Source organism: Triturus cristatus, chromosome 1_1 (assembly GCF_964204655.1).
Source record: "Triturus cristatus chromosome 1_1, aTriCri1.1, whole genome shotgun sequence".
NCBI lineage: Eukaryota > Metazoa > Chordata > Amphibia > Caudata > Salamandridae > Triturus > Triturus cristatus.
The window spans coordinates 77,203,560-77,230,101 of NC_140579.1; the positions used below are offsets into that span (position 1 = coordinate 77,203,560).

At 44.5% G+C, this 26,542-nt stretch overlaps 1 protein-coding gene across 5 annotated transcripts in view; it reads right to left on the reverse strand.

Annotated features, from left to right (window-relative positions):
• The window catches only part of LOC146869487 (RNA helicase MOV-10-like), a 567,813-nt gene extending 546,128 nt beyond the window's left edge, over positions 1 to 21,685 (reverse strand). For 3 of the 5 annotated variants that reach the window (XM_085654043.1, XM_085654071.1, XM_085654034.1), the window contains exon 1: positions 21,223 to 21,319. In XM_085654043.1, the coding sequence (XP_085510169.1) occupies positions 21,223 to 21,242 (20 nt within the window). In that variant the 5' untranslated portion in view covers positions 21,243 to 21,319. Of the gene's footprint in view, positions 1 to 21,222; positions 21,320 to 21,365 lie in introns of those variants that run through there. The other 2 variants (XM_085654053.1, XM_085654062.1) reach the window with 2 other exon arrangements.
• Between the last annotated feature and the right edge of the window lie 4,857 nt (positions 21,686 to 26,542).

Below are 26,542 nucleotides of genomic sequence, written 5' to 3' on the forward strand. Positions count from 1 at the left end.
CCCATGATGAGTTTGCACGTACTTATTCAGTGCCGGAAACCTTGTTTCTCACTCATGCTGCGGTTATGCGCTTCATTCAGACTTATTGGTGCATAGGATAGATCAAAGAGAACCCCCAACTTTTCAACTGCTAAAATCACTACACATTATGGGGCACGGCCGACACTTGGTGCGCTGGCTCTATCGAGGGTAGAGGGAACATTCACATATTCCGTTACTGCATCTTAGGCAGAAGTAGGACTTGATACTGGGGCGGAAACTGGAGGACAGGGAATGGGCTCAAATGTTAGAGCACCCCCGGCGACTTTCTCGTAATTGTCGCCTAAAGACGATTCAATTATTTATATTACATAAAGCATACCTTGCCCCGGCAACGATACTAAAGATGTTTCCTGCTGCGTCCTCGGCATGTCCGCGATGTGGGGCGCCTGAAAGTGATTTTCTCCATATGATATGGTATTGTCCAGTGCAGCTGGGGTTTTGGTCAGAGGTTGTCCAGGGTTTGGGGGGTGCTGACAGAGCGTACACCATGGGACACAGTTGAGGCCTGTCTCTTGGAACTTTTCCCCCTTCCTAGGAAGGTGAAATTGCTACGCCGCTTTGCAGGCTTGTCTTTGATGCTACCTAAGCGTATGATTACGCAGAGCTGGAAGTCTACTTCAGCGCCCCGTGCGGGCGCTTGGCGCGAGGAGGTGGTCAGATGGGCCATTGCTGAGAGGGAGGCTTTACACCGCGAGGAATGCAGGGGACTGCGGACAAGGACGATTTCTCTGGATTGGGCGCACCTACTAGAACTATTTAAGACTGCCGGGGAGGATGACCTGGAAGAATCACAGATTGCGATGCATGACAATGCCTCCCATTCCCTTCCCTCCTGCTCCGTACCCTCTGGCCTTTTCGGCCTTCCTCCCATTCTGGACCTCTTTTCATCCCCTCCTCTTCTCCCCCCCCCCTCCTCCTTGTGCACCCTTCCCTGAGGATCTCAGACCGGACAATCACCAGTTCTGAGAGCATCAGCTGAGCGTATTGTCACTGTAGCGGCAAATGGTTTACTAGTTCAGTTTGGGGGGTGGTATGGTTGGGATGTCTTGGGTGGGAGTTTAAAGGAGTACTGTGACTAGACGTTCATAATTGGGTCATTATTCGGTATGCAAGTACACAGTCCGTATATATATATATCAGAAATACTTTCCGAGCTCTTCCCGCTTCCCGTCCGGCAAACAGCGAAGAGAGAGTCACGGACACCAGTTTTCTTCGTGGCAAAGTCAGGTCTTTATTTGAATTGCAGCTTGTCGACACGTTTCGGATAACACAGTATCCTTGTTCACATGCGGAAGCGCAGTCCGCCAACAGTTTTTATACCCATATACCTTTTTTTTGTGTGTTACGTGTGTAAGTGCATAGTCACGTGATGATAGACATAAACAACATCCTCTTTTAGCGCTGATCCATTGTCGTTTGGTTTATACATAGTGCGAATATGAATTCAAATACACATTGTATGACTTTAGACAGTTGTTATCGTCCATGCAAATATGTGTTGCATATATTGTTGCTTAATGCTTGCATAAATGCTGCACACGTTCCTCAATAAATCCTATTTCTCGATACATTACATTATGTGGCATGTAAATACCTAAAAATAGGATGAATCCTATACCATGTCACAAAATGAATATTGCTTAATATATCTAAGATCCATTTGACCCCAAATACATAAGTTATAACAGCATGAATGCTGATTCCTAAACAATTTCATGTGAGGATCGATTTTATGAATATAGTGCAAAAGAGGAAAGCATGGAAACAATAACATACTGATAGTTGCCTGTCAAAATTTGTGCAAAAATACGCATTTATGTAAACCACTGGAAGGTCCCATATAATTTATGTTAAGCTTCAAAGTGCAAAGCGCTAAGTTTTATAAGGTGCTGAAAAATTAGTGCAAATGGTGCAATTAATTTATAAAATCATAAAGTTATAAGTGCCTGAAAAAGGGGGGGAAATTTAAAAACAGGGGAAGGAAGGATGTTTCTGTTAGCAGCTGAGGATATGTATGTGCAGAATGACCTAGGCAAATACAATATAAAAAACATTTATAAAAACCCTCTACAAAAAACTCTTAAAAGATAAAGAATTCATCATAAAAGGTCAATATAAAAAACCTTCATATAAAAGCATGATATTAAAAGACTTATAGAAAACTTATAAAAACTATAAGAGACTATAAGAAATTATGGAGATCTTCAGTGTTGGTAAGCCCATTTGGATGTTTTGTATCAAGTTCGACAATCATTCTTGATTCTAATTGTCGCAACAATCTTTCCCGATTTCCCCCTCTTGGGGGATTTGGGATGGCGGCAATTACAAAATATTTCAGACATTTAAGGTCATTTCCATGTACTGCTTTAAAATGCCGAGCAACCGGGTATGCCGGATCATTGTTGACAATTGCTCGTAGATGTTGTAGGGTCCTGACATGCACCTGTAGTTTTGTACTGCCTACATATCTGAGGCCACAGGTGCATGTCAGAATGTACACTGCATATTCGGTTTTGCAGTTGTGGCTGCCTTTGATCTTGTGTTCAATGGGGCTGAAAGGAGTCATGTATTTGGTAGTTGTTTCACCAAATCTACACGCTCGGCATGAGGCACATTTATAAAAACACTGTCTTGGTTGAAGCCAAGTGGATTTTTTAGCTACAATCTCGGGACTTTTTCTGACCAACTGGCACCTCATGGACATACCTCTCCTATATGTGATTGTAGGATTGTTGGGGAGGTCAGGAGATAAGACGGCATCAGTCAAAACTATGGGCCAATTGCGTTTGATTATAGATCTTATTTGGCACTCCTGCTTATTGAAGGTGAGAATCAGTCTAGGAGTATTGGAATCTGATGTTGGCTCACACAAGCTGTTGTTGCCTTCTAACAGCGATTCTCTAGACCTTTGGGCTACCTTAATAACTGCTTGTTTAAGAGTGTATGAATTATAGCCCCTTTGTTTAAACCTTACAACCGCCTCATTAGTACATTTCTCCTGTTCAAAAGAACTGCAGATTCTTTTTAACCTGAGGAGTTCCCCATAGGGAATGCTTTGTATCAGATGTCGTGGGTGGGCGCTCGACGCATGCAGCGTCGAGTTCCCTGCCGTTTCCTTTCTGTGCAAAGTGGTGTTGATTATGCCCTCATTGATAAACAGTTTCACATCAAGAAAGTCAATTTCTTTTTCACTGATATGTGAGGTAAATTTAAGGTTCACTTCATTGTTGTTGGTTATTAACAAATGAAATGGCTTCCTCCTCATCACCCTGCCAGATGACAAACACGTCGTCAATGTATCTGAACCAATATTTAACATGACTATTATATTGTTCAGCCCAGGTTTTCTTGAGGACCTGCCATCAAGCAGGCATCGCTGGGGGAGAAGCAGGATCCCATCGCTACACCTCTTGTTTGTTTGTACATTTGTGACCCAAACATGAAATAATTGTTATTAAGACACCAATGAATACATTTGATAATGATCTTATTATGCTCATAATATTCTACTGATCTCGTGTCCAAAAAATGCTCGGTCGCCACGAGCCCAATACCATGTTCAATACATGTATAAAGGGACTCAATGTCCAGGGTGATAAACCTCATGTTTGTTCCCCATTGTATGTCTTTGATTTTATTGAGAAAGTCACCTGTGTCTTTCACATACGTTGGTAGATTCTTAACCAGATCCTTCAAAAAATAATCAACATACTGTGAAATGTGTTCACCCATACTATTGATGGCGGAGATGATCGGCCGTCCAGGAATTGGGTTTACATTTTTGTGAGTTTTCGGTATGAAATATATAGATGGAATAATCGGATGTTCTATCCACAGGAATTTGAATTCTTCTGTTGAAATCATACTATCACGTTTGAATTGATGAAGCAATTTGGTTAACGAATCTTTGGCTTTGTTGTAGTCATTTATGCTGGTTTGTTGGTAGCACTGTAAATCAGATAGTTGACGTTGTGCCTCCTTGATGTAATCGTTTTGGGGCCATAATACGATGTTGCCACCCTTGTCAGATTGTTTGATTATTATCTCATGGTTTTTACTCAGTTTGTTGATCAGCTCATTATATTCAACTTCCTTGTTGGATTTTTTCCGTCGTTGATGTTTGACCCGATGATATAGCTGTTTGATATCTTCCGTCACTCTTTCATGAAAAATATCAATTGCATCTTTCGGCATTTGGGGGATGAAGGTAGATTTCTGTTTGTAGGGGCTGCTGCCTGCCCCTCGTTGACCAATGTCCGCTTGAGCCAGCAACTCTTGCGTTGATGCGGTTGCATGGGAAATGCAGTTGTTTTCATCAATTGGTTCATGAAGAATAGATTGTATAGCCAAAACAACGGGAACATCCAAAGCTTGTAACGTGTTTGCTTGTTGTTGTTTCAATTTAGATGTATTTCCCGGGTTATTAGCATTGCCATTTTTGATGGTGTAAAATTTCATGAGTTTAAGTTTCCGGATATAGTTGAATACATCGATCCTGGCTTGGGGATAGTCGAAGTCATTTGGAGGACAGAAAGAGAGTCCCAACATGAGCACTTGCTTTTCTTTTTCAGTTAGCTTCATGGTTGATAAATTGATTATGGTTTTATTCTCATTCATATTGATTTTCACTTGCGCCAATACCTTCTTTTTGGCTTTGGATTGCCTCTTTTTACGTCTGTCTCTCCTTTTTGCATTTCTGCGTTTCCTTGAGGCAGTGTTTGTTTCCGCGATCTCAAGGTGTTGCGCCGGTCCTCGACTAAAAAATCAATTTCTTCTCCAAGATCTAGCCTTCTTTCTTCTCTGATGTTATCCGCACTTAAATTGCTATATTCCGAGCCTGTATCGCTGGTAAGTGAACCATCTTCCGATGTAGGTACCGTAGGGGGGCCTGCCTGATGATGTTGACTTGTGCTGGCACCTACGGGATTAAGTTTAAGTTTTTTTGCTGTTGCATATTTTCTGGCAAACGTATAAATTTGGCCTTGTTCATAATCTGCCCGGTCCCGTGCAAATTTAAATATTTTTCGTTGTTTAATCTTTTCTTCATGTTTAAGTAGACGTTCTTGTATTTCCTTTCTTGTTTTAGTTATGTAGTCGTCTGGTTCTCGTTTCGCCAGAGCCTCATTGAGCTCATCAATCTCTTTCATTATTTTTACCCGATCCGACTCTGCATATTTGATAAGAATACGAACTAAATTCATTGAGGCATCTAAGTTACTTTTGCCCCATTCTTTCAGCATCGCCGGGTCCGGGCTTTCATAGCTGGGAGCCAGGAGTATTCCAAGTCCCCGGGGTACCCGCCCTGCTTCTTCGTATTTCGTAAGTATTCACTTAAAAAACCATAGGTTTCACACATGTTATAGTTAGGTGGATATTTCACTCGTAAAAAACCAATGAAATTCCCCCGTTATAGTTAGTTCAGATAACTATAACTCGCGCGCCCGCAATCCACTGCTCATGACGTCACATATTACATCACTCATGACATGGTCAGTGACATCACTCATGACATCACTGATGACATCATCCTTGTGATAGAGTGGCGGTCGCGTGAGTTATAGTTATCTGAACTAACTATAACGGGGGAATTTCATTGGTTTTTTACGAGTGAAATATCCACCTAACTATAACATGTGTGAAACCTATGGTTTTTTAAATGCTAATTCCTAACTATAACGTGTGTGAAACCTATGGTTTTTTCAGTGAATTTGTACGTTTTTTTAAATGCTAATTTATTTATGTATTATTTTTTTTATATATTTATTTTACAATAAACTACGTATTAAAAAAAACAAATTTGGGGGGGGGGGGTTTCACCGTGCGCGCACGGTGCGTGCACCCCGCGATTTAAAAAAAATATATTTTTTTTTTTTGCCTTCGGGGTCCTTCAGGGACCCCCTGACAAAGGCTAGGGGGTCAGGAACTCTCTACCCTGCCCCCTTTTCACGTTCGCCACCTTCCTTTTTCACTCTCACACTGAAAACAAACAAAATGGCGGCCGACACTTCCTGATTTCGACCGATTCGAACGTTGACTAACATGTAACCACCAATCAGAATTACGCTCGCGCACGTTAGGGTGCTCGCACGGTGCGCGCACGGTGCGCGCGTATAGATATTGATATGCTTTTAAAAGCTATTTTATCAGGACATACTGAACAGATTTACACCAGACCTGCAAAAGGCACTTCCTTGACCTTATGGCTACCTCTCTGCCAAATTTCAAGTAATTCTGTTCAGCCATTCGGGCTGTAGCTGTGTCTAAAGGTCCTATGGAAAAATGCATGGGGAAAACAAGTTTTGGGACCCCCCTTTTTTCTCGGCCCCCGCTTGACGAATCACCCCGAGACTTTCAGGGTAGGAGCTGAACGGAGCGCCCCATTAGTTTTGAAAATTTCGCGAGGATTCGTCATCCGGCGCCAAAGTTATTCAAAATAGAATTTTGAGATTTCCTATGGAAACACGGTCCTAACTATAACTATCTACTGGCGACCGCCAGTAGATAATATATATTCACAGAAAAAACCATAGGTTTCAGGCACGTTATAGTTAGGAATTAGCATTTAAAAAACCTCAGAAATTCACTGAAAAAAACATAGGTTTCAGGGGTGTTCTAGTTAGCTGGACTTTTCACTTGTACAAAACCATTGAAATTCCCCCGTTCTAGTAAGTTCAGCTAACTATATCTCGCGCGCCCGCAATGCACTGCTGATGACGTCACATATTACATCACTCATGACATGGTCAGTGACATCACTCATGACATCACTGATGACATCTCAAATGAAATCACTGATGACATCATCCAGTGAATGTGTGTTTTTCTGAAAATTAAATAGGTTTAATATATGTATATCTCAAGGTCGATGGAAGAATATATGGGTATATAAGTGTCTAAATGGATGATTTGTTTTTGAAAAATTGATTGTGTAACTGACTGATTAAGTGTATCATAGTGAATACATGGCTTAGTGAGTAATGTTTAAATATGTAAATATCTGTATCAGTCTCTCACTTTGTGTATAAGTGGCTGCATGGGTTGGTGAGTAGCTACATGGGTGTCTATATAGGTTATTAGTTGGTTTTTTGAGTATCAGTCTGAGTGTCTGCATGGTTCGGTGGGGGGTATTACGTAGTGCATAGGTGCATGAATGAGTGACTCACTCTTTGTATGTGTTGAAGACAGCATGTGTGCAGGACTGTATGGGTGGATGAGTGTGTGTATGGGTGTGTTAGTGAGTGAATGACTGTCTCAATAGTGTCTTTATGAGTAACTACATATGTTTTAAACTAGTATATGTGACTATTGGTGTATATAAGTGAGTATATGTGAGAGTGAGAGATTGAAAGAGTTCCTGTATGAATAAGTATGTGTTTCTATAAGTGATTGTTTAAAAGACTAAGTATGTGTAAGTTTCCGTAGAAGTAAGTGTGGTGGTGTGTGTATAACTGTATATGCAAGTAAATGTATGTTTGATTCTTTATTAGCATGAGTGACTATGTGTGTGAGTAACTCTATGGATGAGTGGCATTGTGTAACAGGATGTATAGGTGTATGAGTACATATGATGAGTGAGTACATGCATGAGTGACTGTATAGGACTGTTGGTGAATGAGAGGATGTGTATGTGGATCTTAGAATTACTGAAGAGGTTGTTGTAACTGGTATTGGTATGTCCATTGTTTTGAAAAGTTTAGTCTCTATTTTTGAATGTGTGTATCAAAGGCTATATTAGGGTGAGAGGAGGTCTGCCACTCTATCACAAGGATGATGTCATCAGTGATGTCATTTGAGATGTCATCAGTGATGTCATGAGTGATGTCACTGACCATGTCATGAGTGATGTAATATGAGACGTCATCAGCAGCGCATTGCGGGCGCGTGAGTTATAGTTAGGTGAACTAACTATAACGGGGGAATTTCAATGGTTTTGTACAAGTGAAAAGTCCAGCTAACTATAACACCCCTGAAACCTATGTTTTTTTTAGTGAATTTCTGATGTTTTTTAAATGCTAATTCCTAACTATAACGTGCCTGAAACCTACGGTTTTTTCTGTGAATTTCAAAGGTTTTTTTAAATGCTAATTTCTAACTATGCCTACAGAGATAGGACATGTGAAGAAAGAAGAAAAAATGCACAGAAAGAAAAAAAAGAAGTGCAGAAAGAAGAAACAGAAGTCCTCAAAGACGAAGAAAAGTGCAGGAAGAAGGATAACGTGCAGAAAGAACAAAAAGAAAAGCAGAAAGAAGCCTTGTTGCAAAATCATCCTGTACCCTAACTTTTTGAGACGGATACTGGTGGTAACTGAGTCTGACTAACCAGTCCTAGAGCCAGTGCTATGTTAAAAGACACTTAGAATACAGTGAAAACACCTACATACACTAGGGAACATTATGCGTTGGGGTCCCCCTGTGATTAGCATGACCTCCTCTGTAAGCCCCTAGTATATAATAGGGCAGGGGGATTAAAACTACCTCTTAAAACAGGCCAAAGGGCGTTTTTGCACACGTTAACTCAGGCCCCTTCACCTCCCTTCACCACTGTGTAAACACGCCCTGTGTCCGTTTTTAGTTGGGAGATTAAGTTCATTTGAATCCTGAGGGTCCCTAGGGTCCAACTAGCCCACTAGGTACCTCCAGTAAGTGCCACAGAGCTGCGTTGCAGAGAGGTGTAAAAAGTGGCACGGCCTGGACCACCTCTCTGCAATGCAGCTCAGTGGCGCTTACTGGAAGCACTTGGTGGGCTAGTTAGCCCCCAGGGGCCCTCAGTATTGAAGGAAAATTATATCCCCAATTTAAAACGTGCCATAGTGCGTGTTTGCACACGTCACCTCAGGCCCCGTCCCCTCCCTTCACCACTGTGTAAACGCGCCCTGTGGCTGTTCTAAGTTGAGAGATTAAGTCCCCTTGAATCCTAAGGATCCCTAGGGTCAAACTGGACCACTAGGTACCTCCAGTAAGCGCCACAGAGCTGCGTTGCAGAGAGGTGTAAAAAGGGGCTTGGCCTCAGAACACCTGTCTGCAGCGCAGCTCCCTGGCGCATACTGGAGATGCCTGTTGGGCTAGTTGGCCCTCAGGGACCCTCAGTATTGAAGAGGAAGTAATTCCCCAACTTACAACTCGCCAGGGGGCGCGTTTGCAGAGTGCTGCAAGGAGGGGGCGTGGCCTCCGGCACGATGCCAGTCTTATTTATTTTAATTTTTTAAGAAGGGGGGCTGTGTGGTTCCCCTTCTTATTCTAATTTATTGGCCCTGATGACCCCATCCCCCAGGGCCTGTCTCTTAATTATATTTTTTTTACCCCAATCCCCAGGGCCGGCCACTGTTTTTTATTATTTTAAAAAAATATATATTTATAGACACACCTAGGACATGCTGGACAAACAGTACGTACCTATCACCATGACGATTTGCGTGATATTCATTAAAAGGCGACTATGCATGCAATGAATCCACGTGGAATGTATTTACACCACTAGTGAAGCTCTGACATGTCTGATGCCCTACCGTGCCTAATCCCGGTAGACACCCTTGTCGTTTATTTATACAAACATGGGTAGCTATTGACGGGCACATTTAATACACATGCACACCAAGCCATTCAAAGGGGATTCGACAAAAATTCGACCAAAACTATGCAAGAAACCCCCCTCACGGTTAATAAAACACACATCCACTGCCGGATGTGTAATACTTTTTATTTTACTCTCTGGAAAGGGGACGAACATCACTTGAGAGTCACAGCGCGCTCCTGGCAGAGCCCAATGCTGTGTTACACCCACCATTGCCTGCTGAGTGCCACACACTTCTGTGTTGTATTCCACTAGCTAGTGCATATGCTATGACACTCTCTAGCCCATGTGCACTGTAACACCACCTCGTGAATATGTCATGCCACACTTGTCTTCGCACGGGTTATATTGCCCCATCTAACGTGCCTTCCTTGATGCCTATGTTATAACGCACAGTGCTATGCCATATATATTACAATCTGGGATCCATATCTTTGTCACAGTGCATATGCAACGTTACACTCCCAAGCACATATTTTATATTACAACTTTAGAGACTAGTTAGGTTACACAACACTGCCCTGTGCATATTACACTTTAAGGCGCATATCGCATAGCACGCGCTAGTGCCTGTGCTATCTCGCGCTCTCCAATGAATCTGTCATTGCGCACAATGTATTGCATATTAGATTTCACACCCGGTTCATCTTATATCACACTTTTTGGTGCATAGTTTATACCATACACTATATCTAGTTTTCATTTTCAATCGTGCTCTCAGGACTATGTTCTATATAACACTGCGTCCACCTACCCTTTTCACGGACATTACATTTTGCGATGGGTGTGGAGGGTCAGGGGGTGTTTCTGCCAAGTGAGCCCGGAGTCAGTCACAAACGTCCTCTTCTTCCTGAATAAAAGTGAGATTATGCTGCATACTTGTTCATATTTTAAGTAGTTTGCACAGACACACATTTTAAAAACAAAGTTCCTAATACCCGCCTTCTCTGAACAGTTAGCTTGCTGCCGCATCCTCCTCCTCCCTATCCTCTGTTGTGTGAATCCATGGACTAGCCTCCACCCTCCTGCCATGCATGGTCTGATGTGCTGCCACTGCCCTCAATTTAGTATGATGTACCAGTCCACTCCTCCTGACCTCCATTGCCCAATTCTATGCCCCATCATTGACCTCCTGCTTAAACTCTGTGCTTAGCTTGCTGCCCCTATTCTCCTTCCCCCTGCCCTCCGATGTCTTTGTGCATGCCCCTGCTCCATCCTTTTTGCCCACCATGTTCCATGGACCTGCCACTCCTATCTACTCAGAGTGTTCTGTTGAGCTGCCACTCCCCTCCCACCTGCCTATCATTGTCAGATGACTGTAACCTGTCCCTGCCACCTCCACCCTGCCTGTCCACTTGCCATGCCCCTATCCTCTTCCTCCTGTCCTACATGGTCCATTGTACTGCCACACCCTTCTGCCCTCCCTGGTCTGTTGTGCTGCAACTGCTCCTCCTGCCTGCCCCGTGCGAACTGTTGTGAGGCCCGTTCCCCTGAACTTTCTTGTCTGTGCACAGGTCCTGACCCTCCCTTCTATCCTCCATCGTCCTTTGTGCATGCCCCTGCACCCTCCTTCTTGCCCATCATAGCCATTGTGCTGCCACTAATCCTCCCACTTGCCATGCATGGTCTTCTGTGCTGCCATGGCCCCTCCCACCTTCCCTGTGTGGTCAGTTAGCTGCCCCTGAACCCCTCCCACCTTCCCTCCATGGTCTGTGTGTATGCCATCACAGTCTCACTGTTGCTCTTCATGGTGTGTCTTGCTTCTAGTGCCCATCCTGCCTGACCTCGATGTCTATCTTGCTGCTCCTGCCCTGCCCCCTTGCCCCCAGCCCTCTGTTTACATGTGCAGACCCCTACTCCCTCCCTCCTGGCTTGTCTGTTCCATTGTAATGCCCCTGATCCATCCCTCCTGCCCTTTATGGTCTGTTATGCTGCAGCTTTCTCTCCTGTCTGTCCATTATGGTCAGCTAGCTACCATTGCCTCTTGCCCCTCTGTTCTCTGTTGTCCATGTGCATGGTCCTGTCCCCTCCCTCTTGCTTTCTATGGATTGTTGTGCTGCACTCCCGTCCCGCATGCCCTGTGTGGTGTATTGTGCTGCTGCAAACCCTGATGCCTGCCCTGCAGGGTCAGTTTGGTGCACCTCTCCATGTCCTTCCTGTCCTCTGTTATCCAAGTCCATGTCCCTACCCCATTTCCTTCCATGATCCAATGTACCATACTTGCGAACATTTTGAACTTGGTAAGAGGGAGATTTTGAAAAAAACCGGGGTATTGATTTTCCCCTTTGAGTTACATTGAAAAAGAGGAGATTGTAGACAGGAGACAGATCAAATAAAGCCCATTTGAGCTTAAAAACATTGGACGTTTCCTGGCTGAATCGGGTCTGTTGGCATGTATGGTTGTACTACCATTGCCTCTTCCTTCTGCCCACAATGGTCTATTACATTGCCACAGCCTCTCTTGCAAGTCCTGTATTGTTGGTTTGTTGCCCCTGCCCCCCTTTCCACTGCCCTCCATAGTCTGTTGTGCTGCCACAGTCCTTCCTGCCTGCTCAGTGTGGTTAAATTGTTGCCTTTGCACCCTCCTACCTGCCTTCAATTTTCAGAGTCCGTGCCCCTGGCCTCTGCCTCTCAACAGTATCCTAATGAACAACTAGATTGCTAACATTCTATATTTATTACAAAAGTGTGGAACGCCTGACGTCATCTTGATGTAATCAAAACTGTAATACCTAGAGCATTTCCTTTAGAAATTACATATATGTGAGGGTCGTATTGGCATCAAAATTATGGTTAGTGCTCTAAAAGACTAAAATAAGGACATATTTTCTGAGTTTTCAAATAGCGACAAAGCACTTTTAAATTATTTGTTACCTTTATGTTTTTTTATCGAGTTGACCACTTGATTAAATGTTGCACTTAGGGGAGAGGATGTGGTGTTACTTCCAGAACTGCAGACTTTGCAACTGGGGACCCGGGTTGGAGTTTGTGCTTCAGCTCGACATTCTGTGATTCTGGTCAAATCACTTAGTCTCCCCATGTCTACAACCAAAATGAATTTGTTCTTGTGTGATGTAACCAATGCTCATGTAAAGCACTCCAATACCTGACAAGTCTGCACTATATAACACTGCAAAAACACAAAATAATAAGTGTTTTGCACACTTCTGTCATTGGGCTATATTTGGGCTACATCTGGGTGATTTTGGGCTATATTTGGGCTCTTTTGTCTCCGGTGGCCATCTTGGGAGATTTATTTGTTATGAAGTTTCCTAATTTCCTCATGTACTGCAGTCTCCTCAGTAGGAAATGTTTTCAGTTTTTTACTTTGATTCCATCATGAAGGTATTCAGATATGTCACACATTTGCCATAAATTCTAAATGTTAGCACTCTAGTTGCTCATTAGATCACTGTAGTAAAACTACTGTTCACCATGGAAGTCTGCTCCTGGTATTAAAAGTGCATGTTTCAGTCTGCATGTCAGAACATTTTAATGAAATAGAAGAGGATTTGAGAAGTCACTCAAAATGTGCCCTCATTTTTCTTTCTGCAGCACTAATCATACTTTTTATGGCAAAATGAACCCCCTCATTGTGTTCCTTTTTAAATTAAATGTTTTAAGTGTTACCAGTTTATTCCAATCAAGATGGATTCAGGTGTGCCATACTTTTGTCATAAAGAAGACATTAAGCGCTCTAATTGTTTTTAAGAACACTCTGGGACATTCTGTCATTGGGCTATACTTGGGCTACATCTGGGTGATATTTGGGTGATATTTGGGCTCTTTTGTCTCTGGTGGCCATCTTGGGAGACTTATTTGTTATGACGTTTCCTAATTTCCTCATTTACTGCAGTCTCCTCAGTAGGAAATACTTTCAGTTTTTTACTTTGATTCCATCAAGAAGGCATTCAGATGTGTCGCACATTTGCCATAAATTCAGAATGTTAGCACTCTTTTTGCTCATTAGATCACTGTAGTAAAGCTACTGCTCACCAGGGAAAACTGCTGCTGGTATTGAAAGTGAATGTTTCAGTCTGCATGTCAGAATTTTTTTATGAAATAGAAGAGGATTTGAGAAGTCACTCAAAATGTGCCCTAATTTTTCTTTCTGCTGCACTAATCATAATTTTATGGAAAAATGAACCCCCTGATTTTGTTCTTTTAAATTAAATGTTTTAAGAGTTACCACTTTAATCCAAGCAAGATGGCTTCAGGTGTGCCATACGTTTATCATAAGTAGGACTGTTAGCGCTCTAGTTGTTCTTTGGAACACTCTGGGAAGCTGCAGTAGAACACAAAGGAATCAACTGACAGTCTCTGCCCTTGTTGGATGTACATGTTTTACTGAGAATGTCAGACTTCATTTTCACATGACTGAGAAAGATAATGTGAATTTACAGAAAATAAGCTCTCAGTTTAGCTTATAGATCACCTTCCAAACCTCTGTGGGAAAAGCATGAGAAAATATTGTTCTCTCAATCATGATATCCCAGCAGAAGGCTTTTTCACATGGTGAAATCAACTTAGAACATACCACAATTCCTAAAATGAGTATGGTACCATCAACAAATGATTTATAATGTAACTAAAGTCTTAAAACCTTCTATTAACTGCAATGCTTTTTAATGAGGTGCTATCATGTATATTGGTCCCAAGATGGCTGCCAACACTTCTTGGATGAAGTGCTGACAGCCAATCAGATCTCAGGATGAGATGTGTGGTTAGGCTCCGCCCACATATATATATGATTTTACTTTTGATTTTCTCAGGAATTACTGAACAGATTGACACCAGACCTGCAAAAGGCACGTCCCTGACCTGAGGACTACCTCTCTGCCAAATTCCAAGTAATTCTGTTCAGCCGTTCGGGCTGTACCTTGGACTAAAGGTCCCTATGGAAAATTGCATGGTGAAAACGCGTTTTGGGACCCCCTTTTTTTTCCTCGGCCCCCGCTAGACGAATCACCCCGAGACTTTCAGGGTAGGAGCGGAGCGGAGCGCCCCACCTATTTTGAAAATTTTGCGAAGATTCGTTAACCGGCGCCAAAGTTATTCCAAATAGAATGTTGCGGATTTCCAATGGAAACACGGTCCTAACTATAACTATCTACTGGCGACCGCCAGTAGATTATATATATATATACAATGACTCTTGTTGCACTTTATGCAGAGTGGGTTCACTCAATAAATGCTTGGCTTTAGAACACATGTAAGATTGATGTTAACTTAATCTTGAAAATTGAACCAAAACCATACTACCGACTGTGTACACGTTTACAATGTGCAGTACTCAATAAAAATGTTTAAAAAAATATATATACTGATTGTTTCAACTGCACTGTGACTTCAACTGTTCATAGGAAATGGTTTACCATTCTTGATACTCAGGGTGGACGCACAGGTACCATCTGACTTGCAACTAGTTCCAGCAGGGAGCAGTAATAACAGCAGGCTGCTTTTTTTTTTTTTTTTTTTTTTAGAACTTAAGAATGGGAGAACTTTGATGGCTCTGGTTTTCCAAATCATTTAAAATCTTCATGGACACATCAGTAGACCAAGATCACAAAGGAGACAAAAATGCATCCGAGCAGGAGATGAAAACAATTAACACCATCATTATTATCTGGATGACACACCTGCAAAGCCAGATATCTTTGTTGAACTAGTGACCCGTTTGAAACTCATAGGGTGCTGTCTCTTCTTTTCCCTTGTCATAGAAGGGCCAGATGGTGGTCTACCATCACTCAGCAGGTGAGGGATCAGGTTCTGTTGGTAGGGAAGGTCTTATGAAGTCAAGAACTATTTGAACCAGAGGTTCTTAACAATGACACTTACTCAGTGGGTTAGCAACTACTTTGAAAATTAGATAATACTAAAGAACGAATAAGGTGTGTATAAATAGAGAAGCAAAATTAACATTTGAAAATGTTCTGTAAATGTGAATGAGATTGAAATTGAAGGCTAAAAACTACGGCCCTCATTACAATGTCAGTCGGAGATGCCTCCGACCGATATCGTTGCGGATTGAGAACTGACCGACCACCGCTCAGCGGTTCTGACATTATTTGGATGCGACCACACATAATACGGTCGTAAACATACAATTTTCAATGGGAGCATGTGCAGCAGGCTGCAACTGCACGCAGCACAAGCTCCCATTGAAAAACATACGTTTTCAAACATCCCTGCACCTCACGGTGCCTGCCACATGGGGCAGGGATGTTTAGGGGGCACCGTAGGCGCCCCCCAGGGCCAAATGCAGAGGGCCTGGGGTGAAGGGGACCCCCCTAACCCCCCACCTATGTGCTAACTGGGCACTAGTGATAAGACTCCCTGTCAGCACTGACTATGAACACTGGAACTCAGAGGATGATGACGAACACTAGCTAAGTCAGAGGCTTGGATCCCTGTTCTTGAAGTGGAGGGTTTAGGGTTCTCTATTTATTTATTTTATTTCAAACAATCGTCTACATACCTTTGAACCAGGGGGTGAAGCACACAACTGTAAACATGGAGCGTCAGAGTTGCGAATTGGGAGACGCTTAGGCAGGTTGGTGACGGAGTGAAGAGCAGCAAATGACAGTCTACAAATAAAGCAGGAGATGGGGAGAACCAAGACCACTGGAGGTGGTGCTCGGAGAGCGCAGGAGACCACGGATTAGCAGGGGGCTCCCTTTTTAGAGCATATGGCCAAAATACTGACTGCTATTGAAGGCACCAAAACTGCTCTTGATTCACAAAGAGGCACAGTGGCCTTTGAGTTTGGTATCCTGCTAGAAGATCATAAAAAGCTGGCAGATTTAGTCAGAAAACGAATCCCTGCTTGCAAGCGTTCAGCTGATAGTTAAGGAGGTCCAATTGAAATGCCACAATCTAAGGACCTCTGTGTCAGGACGAAAGACTGGACAACGCCAAGTTTAGATCTCAGTGCAATAGAATACTACTACCCATTGGAGTCCCAGAAACAACAGAACATAGCGCTCTTTGTGGAGGGCTGGTCACTAAAAACTGTTCTGCTGGACAACCCTTCGTGTTTTTTCTCTGTAGAACTTTGCCTGTAGTATCCAAGTCTGGGGGACGGGTACAATGCTGTGAAGGAAGTTTGGTAAACCATGGCAAAGGGAACATCCAACCCAAGAGACAACCTCCAGAGACATAATACTTTTCAGATCTACCAATAAGACTTGACTTTTATGCCACCATATTGGAAATGTGAGCTATTAATTGGATCACTTACATTTCTTTTGTTAAAAGGGACTAGGTGAACAGGGGCCTAATTTCACTGGAGTAGGTTAGGCTTTCCTAGTGCAAAATGGGGTTGGTAAATATTTTCAGGGGTTGCTTGCAGTCTCTGCAGGTTACACAATTTAGTTGCTTGTTTCCAGTCTGGCCATTTTACCTAAAGTATTGGAAAAAGGAGGTTCACTGTCAGTGAAACAGACTACAAGGAATATAAACTCAGGTCTTATGCCAGCCTTCAGAGAAGAGCGAGAGAAGATGGCTTGCTGCTGTTCATTGTTTTATATGGTCTCCACACTATATTAGCACAGAAACAAGTTCCACTCCATTCTGGGTATTGCACTCGGTTTGCTTCCATTACACGAATTATACTAGCATACAAGCTAGTAATAATTTGTAAGTGAAAAGCCCAATAAAGTAAATGCGGTGTTTCTGATACCAGGGAGCAAGGTGGTCACCTTATCTTTCTATGGGGAGCTTGTACTGCTGCTATCCATTTGATACATGTCCTGGGTTTCTGTGTTAAAGATGTCATTGGGAAGCCTTGATCAGCTCTCTTCCTGTTAAAATAATAAGCTGTAGACAGACTGCATAGCTCCCAAAGGGATTTTGTATTATGGTGGCAAGTGAAAACAATGATTCTTGGGTGCTTCCCATCAGTTGGCTGGTCCCAAGTCACTCCTCAGTAAATACCAACAAAAAGGTTCCCTTTGGCCATTCCTGCGTCAATGGTGTTGCAAGGGCACCCTGGACCCTAATACAAGGGAACTGGGCCCACCCCATTCTCTGGTTTGGTGATAAAAAAACAGCCAGTATATGGGGTAAAGAGGGCCCATCACACGCCCAGTCCCTGCAAATGCTGCATTACTGAGATCTTGGACCCTGTCCTAGGTGAATTATGCTCCACACTTCCTTAGAGTTTGAAGTTTGCCTCCAAAGGGTTGGAACCAGGCGCGCAACACCCATTGGGCTCACAGGGCTTCAGCCCCCCCCCCCCCTCCCCTTGTGTGTGTCAGCCTGGCTGAGACACCTTCCCTGGCTGGCGACCGTCTTATCGCAGCCGCACCCGAGTACTTCACAGGTCTTTAAAAGACCATTTACTTGTTAAACCCGCTTTGTTGTGTTTTTACCCCTTCTTAGAGCCCCTGCAGCTCCTCTCTGCCTACTGCTGGAAGACTTAGCACCCCCCAAAATTTCTATTAGCCCCTCCCGAAATGTGGCTCTAGTTGCGCTTCTGGTTGGACCCTGTTACTCCTGGGTGGATTCCGTAAAATACGCCCTCTGTGGCTTAACACTCCTGTCAGCGGGTCGAATCTTTGTTGCAACTGAGAGAACTCCATATATCCTAATGGGCCTTACAGGCACATCACTAGCAGGTTTCTACTTTTGATACTAACCCACTTAAAGTTGCTAAATACCGGAAGTGTGGTGGTGTCTATTCTCACAATCCCTGATACACTCCATCCTTATGTGCAATGGCATTAGGGGCACCAGGATTCCAACACATAGTTCAATGCTCACGCACCAAATACAGCGTGTGCAATGTAGGCCATACTACAAACACCTGTCAGGGGCCATTAAAACAATATCTCCACACTTTAAGTGTGCACCCTTGACAGTGGCCCTATGCAAAATGTTACCAGGTTCCCCTCCCTCTGAAGTGCTGAGATGACTTAACTCCTTATTTACACCGGCTTCCTGTCAAGAAGGACACACAATTTTGACCGAGTAAGTGTCCCTCTGCTGGGGGCTTCGGGTGGGGAAAGAGTCAGGTGGCGAAGGTTTTGCAACAGCCTAAATTATGTCCTAAAATTTCTGTATTATGGGCAGAGGTGCTGGAATTAAGCAGCAGGGGTGGGCTGAATTGTGCCGCAGTGATGAGTAAATTAAGTTGCAATTAACGAAAAATTATGCAGCGTAATGCAAAACATTTCATTATAGTATTACATCATTATTTTGTAATTTTGACATTGTCTTAATGTTGGTTGCACCTCATTAGCTCCACTTTAACACTGAAATATAGCAATAAGCAACATAACTGACCAGTTACAATTCTTCTTTGCAAGGGGCATTCTACTGCGCAGCAACACATGTTGCTGCGCTTTTAGTAACATTTGAACCGCTTGGGCTAGAAACAATTTCTTTTTTGTTAAAATCTTCAGACTATCCACCAGATGGTGGATTATGTGGAAATGGGGTAAATATCCAATTATGCGAAAAACGCAGCAGCCACACAATCACATAATTCCAGTGACTTAGATTATGGGGCATTAATTCCTAGTACGTGCAAATCACCAGTTTTTAAGTCCACAGGATCGGTCGAAAGTTGTTTACGAAAACAGCCGTAGATTAGTAAATCACACGAGAACCCTAACGCTTATAAACTCAATTTAAATTATCACTCCCAACAAAACAATGGCTGGAGCATAGATATCCGTAGTGCAGCATGTGCAGGGTCACCAGGGACCAGAGATGTGAAGGGCCCAAGCACTTCAATTGGAACGGTCTTTTTCTACCAAACTGGAGTATTGTCTTTGGTTTAATTAGGCCCCATTGTACCCTTGTTATGTCACTGCAAAGAGCGTTGGTCACAAAGCATGTGTCAAAACTGTCTGGGTGAAATAAAAATGCCTATGACAGAAAGCACAATTTGCCAGCCCCTACAATAACAAAAGTAGAAGAGGGTGTTGCAACCAATTAACAGGGCGAGCCGAGCCAAGGGTCTCCAACACGAATTTAGCCCTGAAAATGTTTGCCATGTAAATCATACAATAAACATCGCATAAAATATGATAACGTCTATTCAAAACGTAAAAAAAGTGCATTTCTTTAACACGTGGATGCTCTGCCATTAATACATCACATTATAGCACTGTACTGAGAAGTACTTTTTAAAAGTGGTAGTTTCTAAACACGAATTTACAGATAGAGCGATATTGTCTGTGTCTATTGAATCAAACGCAAAGGGTTTTTAAACAACTGGTATTCTGACCTCACATATTGGAAGGTGCTTTCGTGTGTGATAGCGAGAAAAAGGAAGATCGGTAAACCAAAAATTTGCCTAAAATCACACAATTCATTTAAGCAAGGAAATCGTGATTAATCCAGGTTTTCTGGATTCACTGTGTGCACACAAACCACTAAATAATACCCATTGGTCGTTTCTTTTACTACGTGTTTATGCTTTGTGTCTACCTTTTTGCACACAAGGGTAGAGCGAGAGAGGCCGGCAGAAGCCTCAGTTGTTACAGGCTTGAGGTTTCAACGAGACGGCGAGCTGAACTAGAGCCAGACCTCAGGCGCATGTCTGGCTTGAGCTTCCAGCGGCTCGCCCACCTCCATGGAAATGCACATATGCTTAACTGTATAAAAATACTTTCAAACCGATCTTGTGAATGAAAAACGTTATTGGAAAGGAAAACGGGTTACAAATGTCCCAAGCACCAGGGGTGGATTGGGATCAAAAATTGGCCCGGCACCCTAAAAAGTGGGCCATATTTGCAGATTGCTCCTTTTTCGCAAAGCGCTGCTTCAGTGTTTTAGTATTATGAAAACAAAGAGGGGGCACTGGGCCGCATCTGACCGGCACAGACACAGCCCAAACCGGCCATCACTCGGGTCAAAACAGCGACCCGCAGCTGCAACTCGAACACCGGCCCATTGCCCGAGTGCCCGCTTTACCAACCCGAGCCTGCCAACAACTACCTCCACTTCCAAACTACTTCTGATTTTACATAACTTTATGCCGGTAAAACATGAACTGCTTAACAACATGAACTTATCAAATGCTTACCCCGACCAAACAAATTATTTGCACGAGGTCACCACGGAGTAAACCAATAATGGATGCCATGAATAAAACAAGCCACACCAGATAACCTTTATTCCTAAACAAGTGTTTCGGACAAATAACTCTCAACGTCAAAGCAGACACAAACCTAAATGCAGACATCGCAAACAAATGCTGCGTTCTCAACAGACCCTCGTGTTAGAATGAGCAGTCACCAATTTTCTTTTTTAAAAATATTTTTGTTTTAACCACCTAGATTATGAACTTTTCAATAGACAACTTGGGAAATGTATGATATGTTTCGTTATTCGTTAAAACATCCAATAAAGTTAGAGGCCGGTGTATAGACAAAATAGTATGGGAAAGCTCACGTTAAATTACCTCTTTTAGAAAGTGCAATCCAAAATAACTACAAAATATTATTCTGGACTGCTTGGACATGTCAAAAGATACAGGACGTAATTGGGACCGAAGGAAGGATATGTGCTTTTTGATGGACCGCATACAAAGTTGGACAACAAGTTACTAGACAGCATTCATTGTCACCGTTTCTTTTCGCGCGCACGCAGTGAATTACCTGGATCTTTCAGAGTACATGGTGAACCAGGACTAAAGGATCAACAAACTCTTCCTAAATTTGTAACCCAACCTTTTCAGACCTATCACTAATTAACGCCACGTGACTAGAAAGCGCCCGTGACGCAATTGTTTGGTTCGCACCTGTGAACTCTCGGTCTACGTCATCCACGGCTTTCTCTCCATTCTTCCTCCGCCCGCCCATTAACAGAGCAGAGCCAAGGCCAGACTAGACGTAACATAGCGGTAACGTCGTGTTTTTGGAAGTTGAGACAAACTCCGTTTTGACTGCCAGCAGGAGTGGGACTCGTGTCGCGAGAGCTACCCTACATTTCCACCAATGCACCTCTGTCCTGGGTGCGAGTTCCAGTGAAAGTGTGGCAGCCTAAAAAGTCAGAATTGAATGAAGAAAACCCGTGTTTCGCCTCGAGGATACCGCCAGCCAGCCCTGTCCTTTTAGCCAGCACAGCTTTGCATTATGGGACGTGTAGATTCACTTGTGTAGGTCTGAGCTCAGCAAGCGCAGCATGAAAACGTTGCACCGCGCTTGCTGACTGTGAATTCGTCGTATGTACCTTTGAACCCTTGTGTTTCTGTGTGCTTGTGCAGTGGGCGCTCACAGTCGGCTACCCTCCAGCCTTTTCTCCATCAAATTAATTGTTCAACGAGTTTCTTTTCAAAATATTCGAACAGTCTAGTCTGCTCCTTGACACGAATTGCCGCTCCGGTTGTATGACGCGCAGGTGGTGCCCGGAAGTAAACGCCACGGCGGGCGGACGACAAGGGTTGCAGAAGCTGCAGCTTTATCTCACAGCTGTAGACACACTGCCGGAGCCTTCGAAGAATCTTTATGCTACTTGTGTGATAGTACACATTGAACAGTGCGTCTGCCTTCAAGTGACGTGCCGTCTCGCTCCTCGCGCGCACCAAGCGCAGGCACTGCTGGTTTTTATTCGCATACCTTGCAGAACAGGTGATCTTCCACCTAGGCGCCGAACACTCCCTTGGTCCACACAGACCCAGAGACGGCGCTCGGTGGGCCTCTGTTTACACCCATGTAAACCTCTTGTATCACCCTCAGGGCAGTGCAGATGCAGATGCAGATAGCCTGCGGATCCACATCTGGGTCAGCAGGCCAGTCAGAGGGGGCTCCCACTGCTCTGCCGTCTTTACAGCAGCCCAGGCAGGCTTGTGGCTTTGATTGCAAACAGTGAATCTGGGGCAGCTCTGCCCCTCGGCCACTGGTCAGGGAAGATCGTTTCACCTGAGATGGAACAGCATCCTATGGCGTGCGTCTGTTGATGCTGGATTCACCACCGTGACTGTAGCGTCACCGCGTGAAGCAGCACCTTCTGTACATTGGAGTTGGGCATAGCCACGTTTGGCTTATGTTAGACCTGACAGACTTTGATGGGGTCTTTCCTTTACATTTTACCTTCTCCGATCCATGGACGTCATTTAGGGGTCAGCAGGGATTGCCAGATGCGACCCCTGTGTTGCCCCTGAGACTGGCACTGCCTCTGCAACCCCTCGCCATGGAGATGGAAAAGTCAGTGCCAGAAACACAGGGGCACCTCGTCTTAATGGACTTTCGTTAGGACTCAACTGTCCCTGTTTTTTGTCTATTTATTTTTCCATACCAATAGGGAACAATATCTTACTCGCTATTAATGGAATAACAAATAGAGCAGATGCAGCTGCCTCGTGACCCTCCCTGGCAACTGAGGTAAGTACAAAAAAAATGCTTTTAAATGTATGTTGTGTGCGTGCTAGCAGGTTTGAGTGTGTTTATGTTTGAGTGTGTTTATGTAAGAGTGTGTGTATGCATGAATGTATATGTATGTGTAAGCAAAGGGTGTGCATGTGTTAGGATATGCGTGTGTGTGAAAGATAAATAAAATAGTCACAGACAGGTGAATTTGAAAGGCAGCTTTATACGTATGTGCGGGAACAGATGGCACGGAAAAAACAAATGTCCGAATTGCAGAAGTTCAGTCTTTTATGCCCCCAAACCACAAAAAGCGTTTCATTATATGTCACAAGAACAAGAGAGTTTCTCAGCAGCTATGGACGAATCCATCACGTGTACATGCTCCAGGCAGTTCAGGTTACACAATTATAAGGTAAAGAGCCAATCAGAAGGAGCTAATGTTGCTGCTGCCTGCATGCTACAAGGGGGTGGTGTTCACTTCCTTCCCACATGTCCAGATTGGGACACTAGGGTTTCTTCCACGCTTCAGCCATGCACTAGTAATGGTAAATGCTGTCTGAAATATTTGTAATACTTGTTCAATCACGGACATATAAGCTTTGCCACTTATAAGTATGGTGTGGCCAAATGCCTGTTGCTAATCTAGCAGCATGTGCTGTGAGGATGATGTCCATGAACAAGCCTTGCGATGCCAGCTTCCTTCCAGTAGAGTGCATCAGCTCACAAAAGTTCAAAATATAAGCTATGCACATTCTACAGGGCTTCAGGCACGGTCCGTGCAGGTAACAGCGGTGGGGTAACGGGGGACTTTCCAAGGTTGATGCAGAGTGGAAATTAATTATTTAATTCATATTCCCTCTGCATCGTTCCTTGAAATACCCCCTTACCCGGTCCCACTGCTGTTACCTGCACGGACCGCAGCTGCAGGCCTTATCATCACTGAATATTACAGGACTCAGCAGGACGAAATGGATTCTATGCATGACATAAAAACATGATTCCGCAAAGGTCAAAGGGCATATGATGTCTCTGCCACCATTTTGGCGAATTGACGTCCATGCTCCCTGACGTCCGTGCTCCCCTCCAGTATGCTGAAATTCACATGGTCAGTGACTGGCTACCGCCCTCCCCCTATGTCCACACCACCCCCGGACACAGCACCCTAGACGTGGTATCTTTGGAAGGCGGGAGGTCGAGAGACCCCCCGGCCGTATTTATTAAGTACAAAAACAATAAATTTTAAATTTGCATGATAAACAATTATACAAAAATTCAGCAGGACATTAGATACATTATTGTCAACAGGTGTGAGTGACTATCCTTAACAAAGACTCTAATACAGATTGTTTCCTAACCGAGTCTAACATCCTCCTCTGTATTTTGTATACTAACATTTCTGGGCCATATGGCAAGGTCGCTAACCGGTGTCAGGTCCTACTAGCTGCGCCTCCCCTACAGGTGTGCGCATGCGCAGCCGGGCCCGGTAATTACCCGGTCCACGCCGTGAACTCCATTTACCCACTGAAGGAGGGCCCTTACTCTGCGCCATCCGGTGACGTCATGAGTATGCGCGCGCGGGGTGGCTACCAGCCTAAGGAAAGCGTGACTCCCCAACCCGCGCCCCTTTTAAGCACCAGTTACCTTGCCCCTGAAGTTCTAGGAGGAGCCAATGGCCCCTCCCCCTGGGCGGGCACCTCCGTAGGATGATGCCCGCCCCCTCAGACCTTCAAATAGTTTCTCACCGGTCATGACCTTACCGCATGCCCCCATACCTAATAAATACGACGACCTATGGGAGAAAATTCTAAAGGACAACTACACTGACTAAAATCACACGTCATGTATAACACCATAAAGCTACAAGGGAAAGAAAAGGCCTAAACACGACTGCATCAGTTACACATAATACAGTATCATTCACTACCTTGGGAGAACAAGGCCTACAAGAAAGCATAGTCAAAAACATAACCGCATAATAACATATTGATCACTAGAATGGGAGAAAAAGTCCTAAAAGAAAACCTCATCAGAAACTAACATCTCATAACAGTTTCACGCGCCCAATGCCCGCTAGTTGGACTAGCAACGCGTCAACCACGTACTCCAGGGATGGTGGGTGGGGAAAATTTACCGCCCTGCGCGCCAGGGCACGTCCGATCTGGGGGAGCGTCCAGGGAACAAGGGGGTCACCTGGGCGCTCCCCGACGCTTTAACCCCCCAGAGGCCCGCCCCCCCCCTCCCCTCTGACCCGGATGTCGATTAACGTCATCCGGGTCACGTAGGCAGCCAATCGGTGGTAGGGCGCGCCCCCAGTGAACACGCCCCACCACCGAGAAGTCCGGGGGAGGTCGCCGCACTGCCATGCAGGCGGGGGGGCCAAGGGCCCCCCCTTTCCACATGGTCAGTGACTGGCTACCGCCCTCCCCCTATGTCCACACCACCCCCGGACACAGCACCCTAGACGTGGTATCTTTGGAAGGCGGGAGGTCGAGAGACCCCCCGGCCGTATTTATTAAGTACAAAAACAATAAATTTTAAATTTGCATGATAAACAATTATACAAAAATTCAGCAGGACATTAGATACATTATTGTCAACAGGTGTGAGTGACTATCCTTAACAAAGACTCTAATACAGATTGTTTCCTAACCGAGTCTAACATCCTCCTCTGTATTTTGTATACTAACATTTCTGGGCCATATGGCAAGGTCGCTAACCGGTGTCAGGTCCTACTAGCTGCGCCTCCCCTACAGGTGTGCGCATGCGCAGCCGGGCCCGGTAATTACCCGGTCCACGCCGTGAACTCCATTTACCCACTGAAGGAGGGCCCTTACTCTGCGCCATCCGGTGACGTCATGAGTATGCGCGCGCGGGGTGGCTACCAGCCTAAGGAAAGCGTGACTCCCCAACCCGCGCCCCTTTTAAGCACCAGTTACCTTGCCCCTGAAGTTCTAGGAGGAGCCAATGGCCCCTCCCCCTGGGCGGGCACCTCCGTAGGATGATGCCCGCCCCCTCAGACCTTCAAATAGTTGCTCACCGGTCATGACCTTACCGCCACAGGCCAGTATTGTTAACCGACGATCTGGCCTCCCCCCCAATCCTACAACTCAGAAAGGTCATGCCCCTGCCTCAATTCCCTGACCACACCTACGAAATTTCTCAACACTATGTCATCACCCACCCTAGTCGAGTGAACCACGACTTCTATAAAGCACAATTCGCCCTGACACCCCCTGTGACCAGACTATGCTGCAGCCCTGTTACCCCTGTGCTAACCGGCCTCGAAGATTACCTCCGCCCGCAAGACCCTTCTGCCTAGTGGTAACACGCCATTCCTTTACTAACTATAGGAACTATTGCGGCGAAGGACTGTATCTCTTCAGAGTATCAGTCCTAAAGAAAACCCCGAAACTGACTGAGGCCAAGGACCTATACTTGAAAAACCACCCTGTTCTCAGCTCTGTCTGTCTAGTCTGCAGGTGTAAAAACGCTAGCCAGCCTCCTCCCTACTGGAATCGCTGCACTCCATGCCGAAGTGTACCTTGGCATAGTCATGTCGCATTCCCAATCCCATGCGAAGTATTCCCCCCGTTCTACCCAGTGGGTAGGG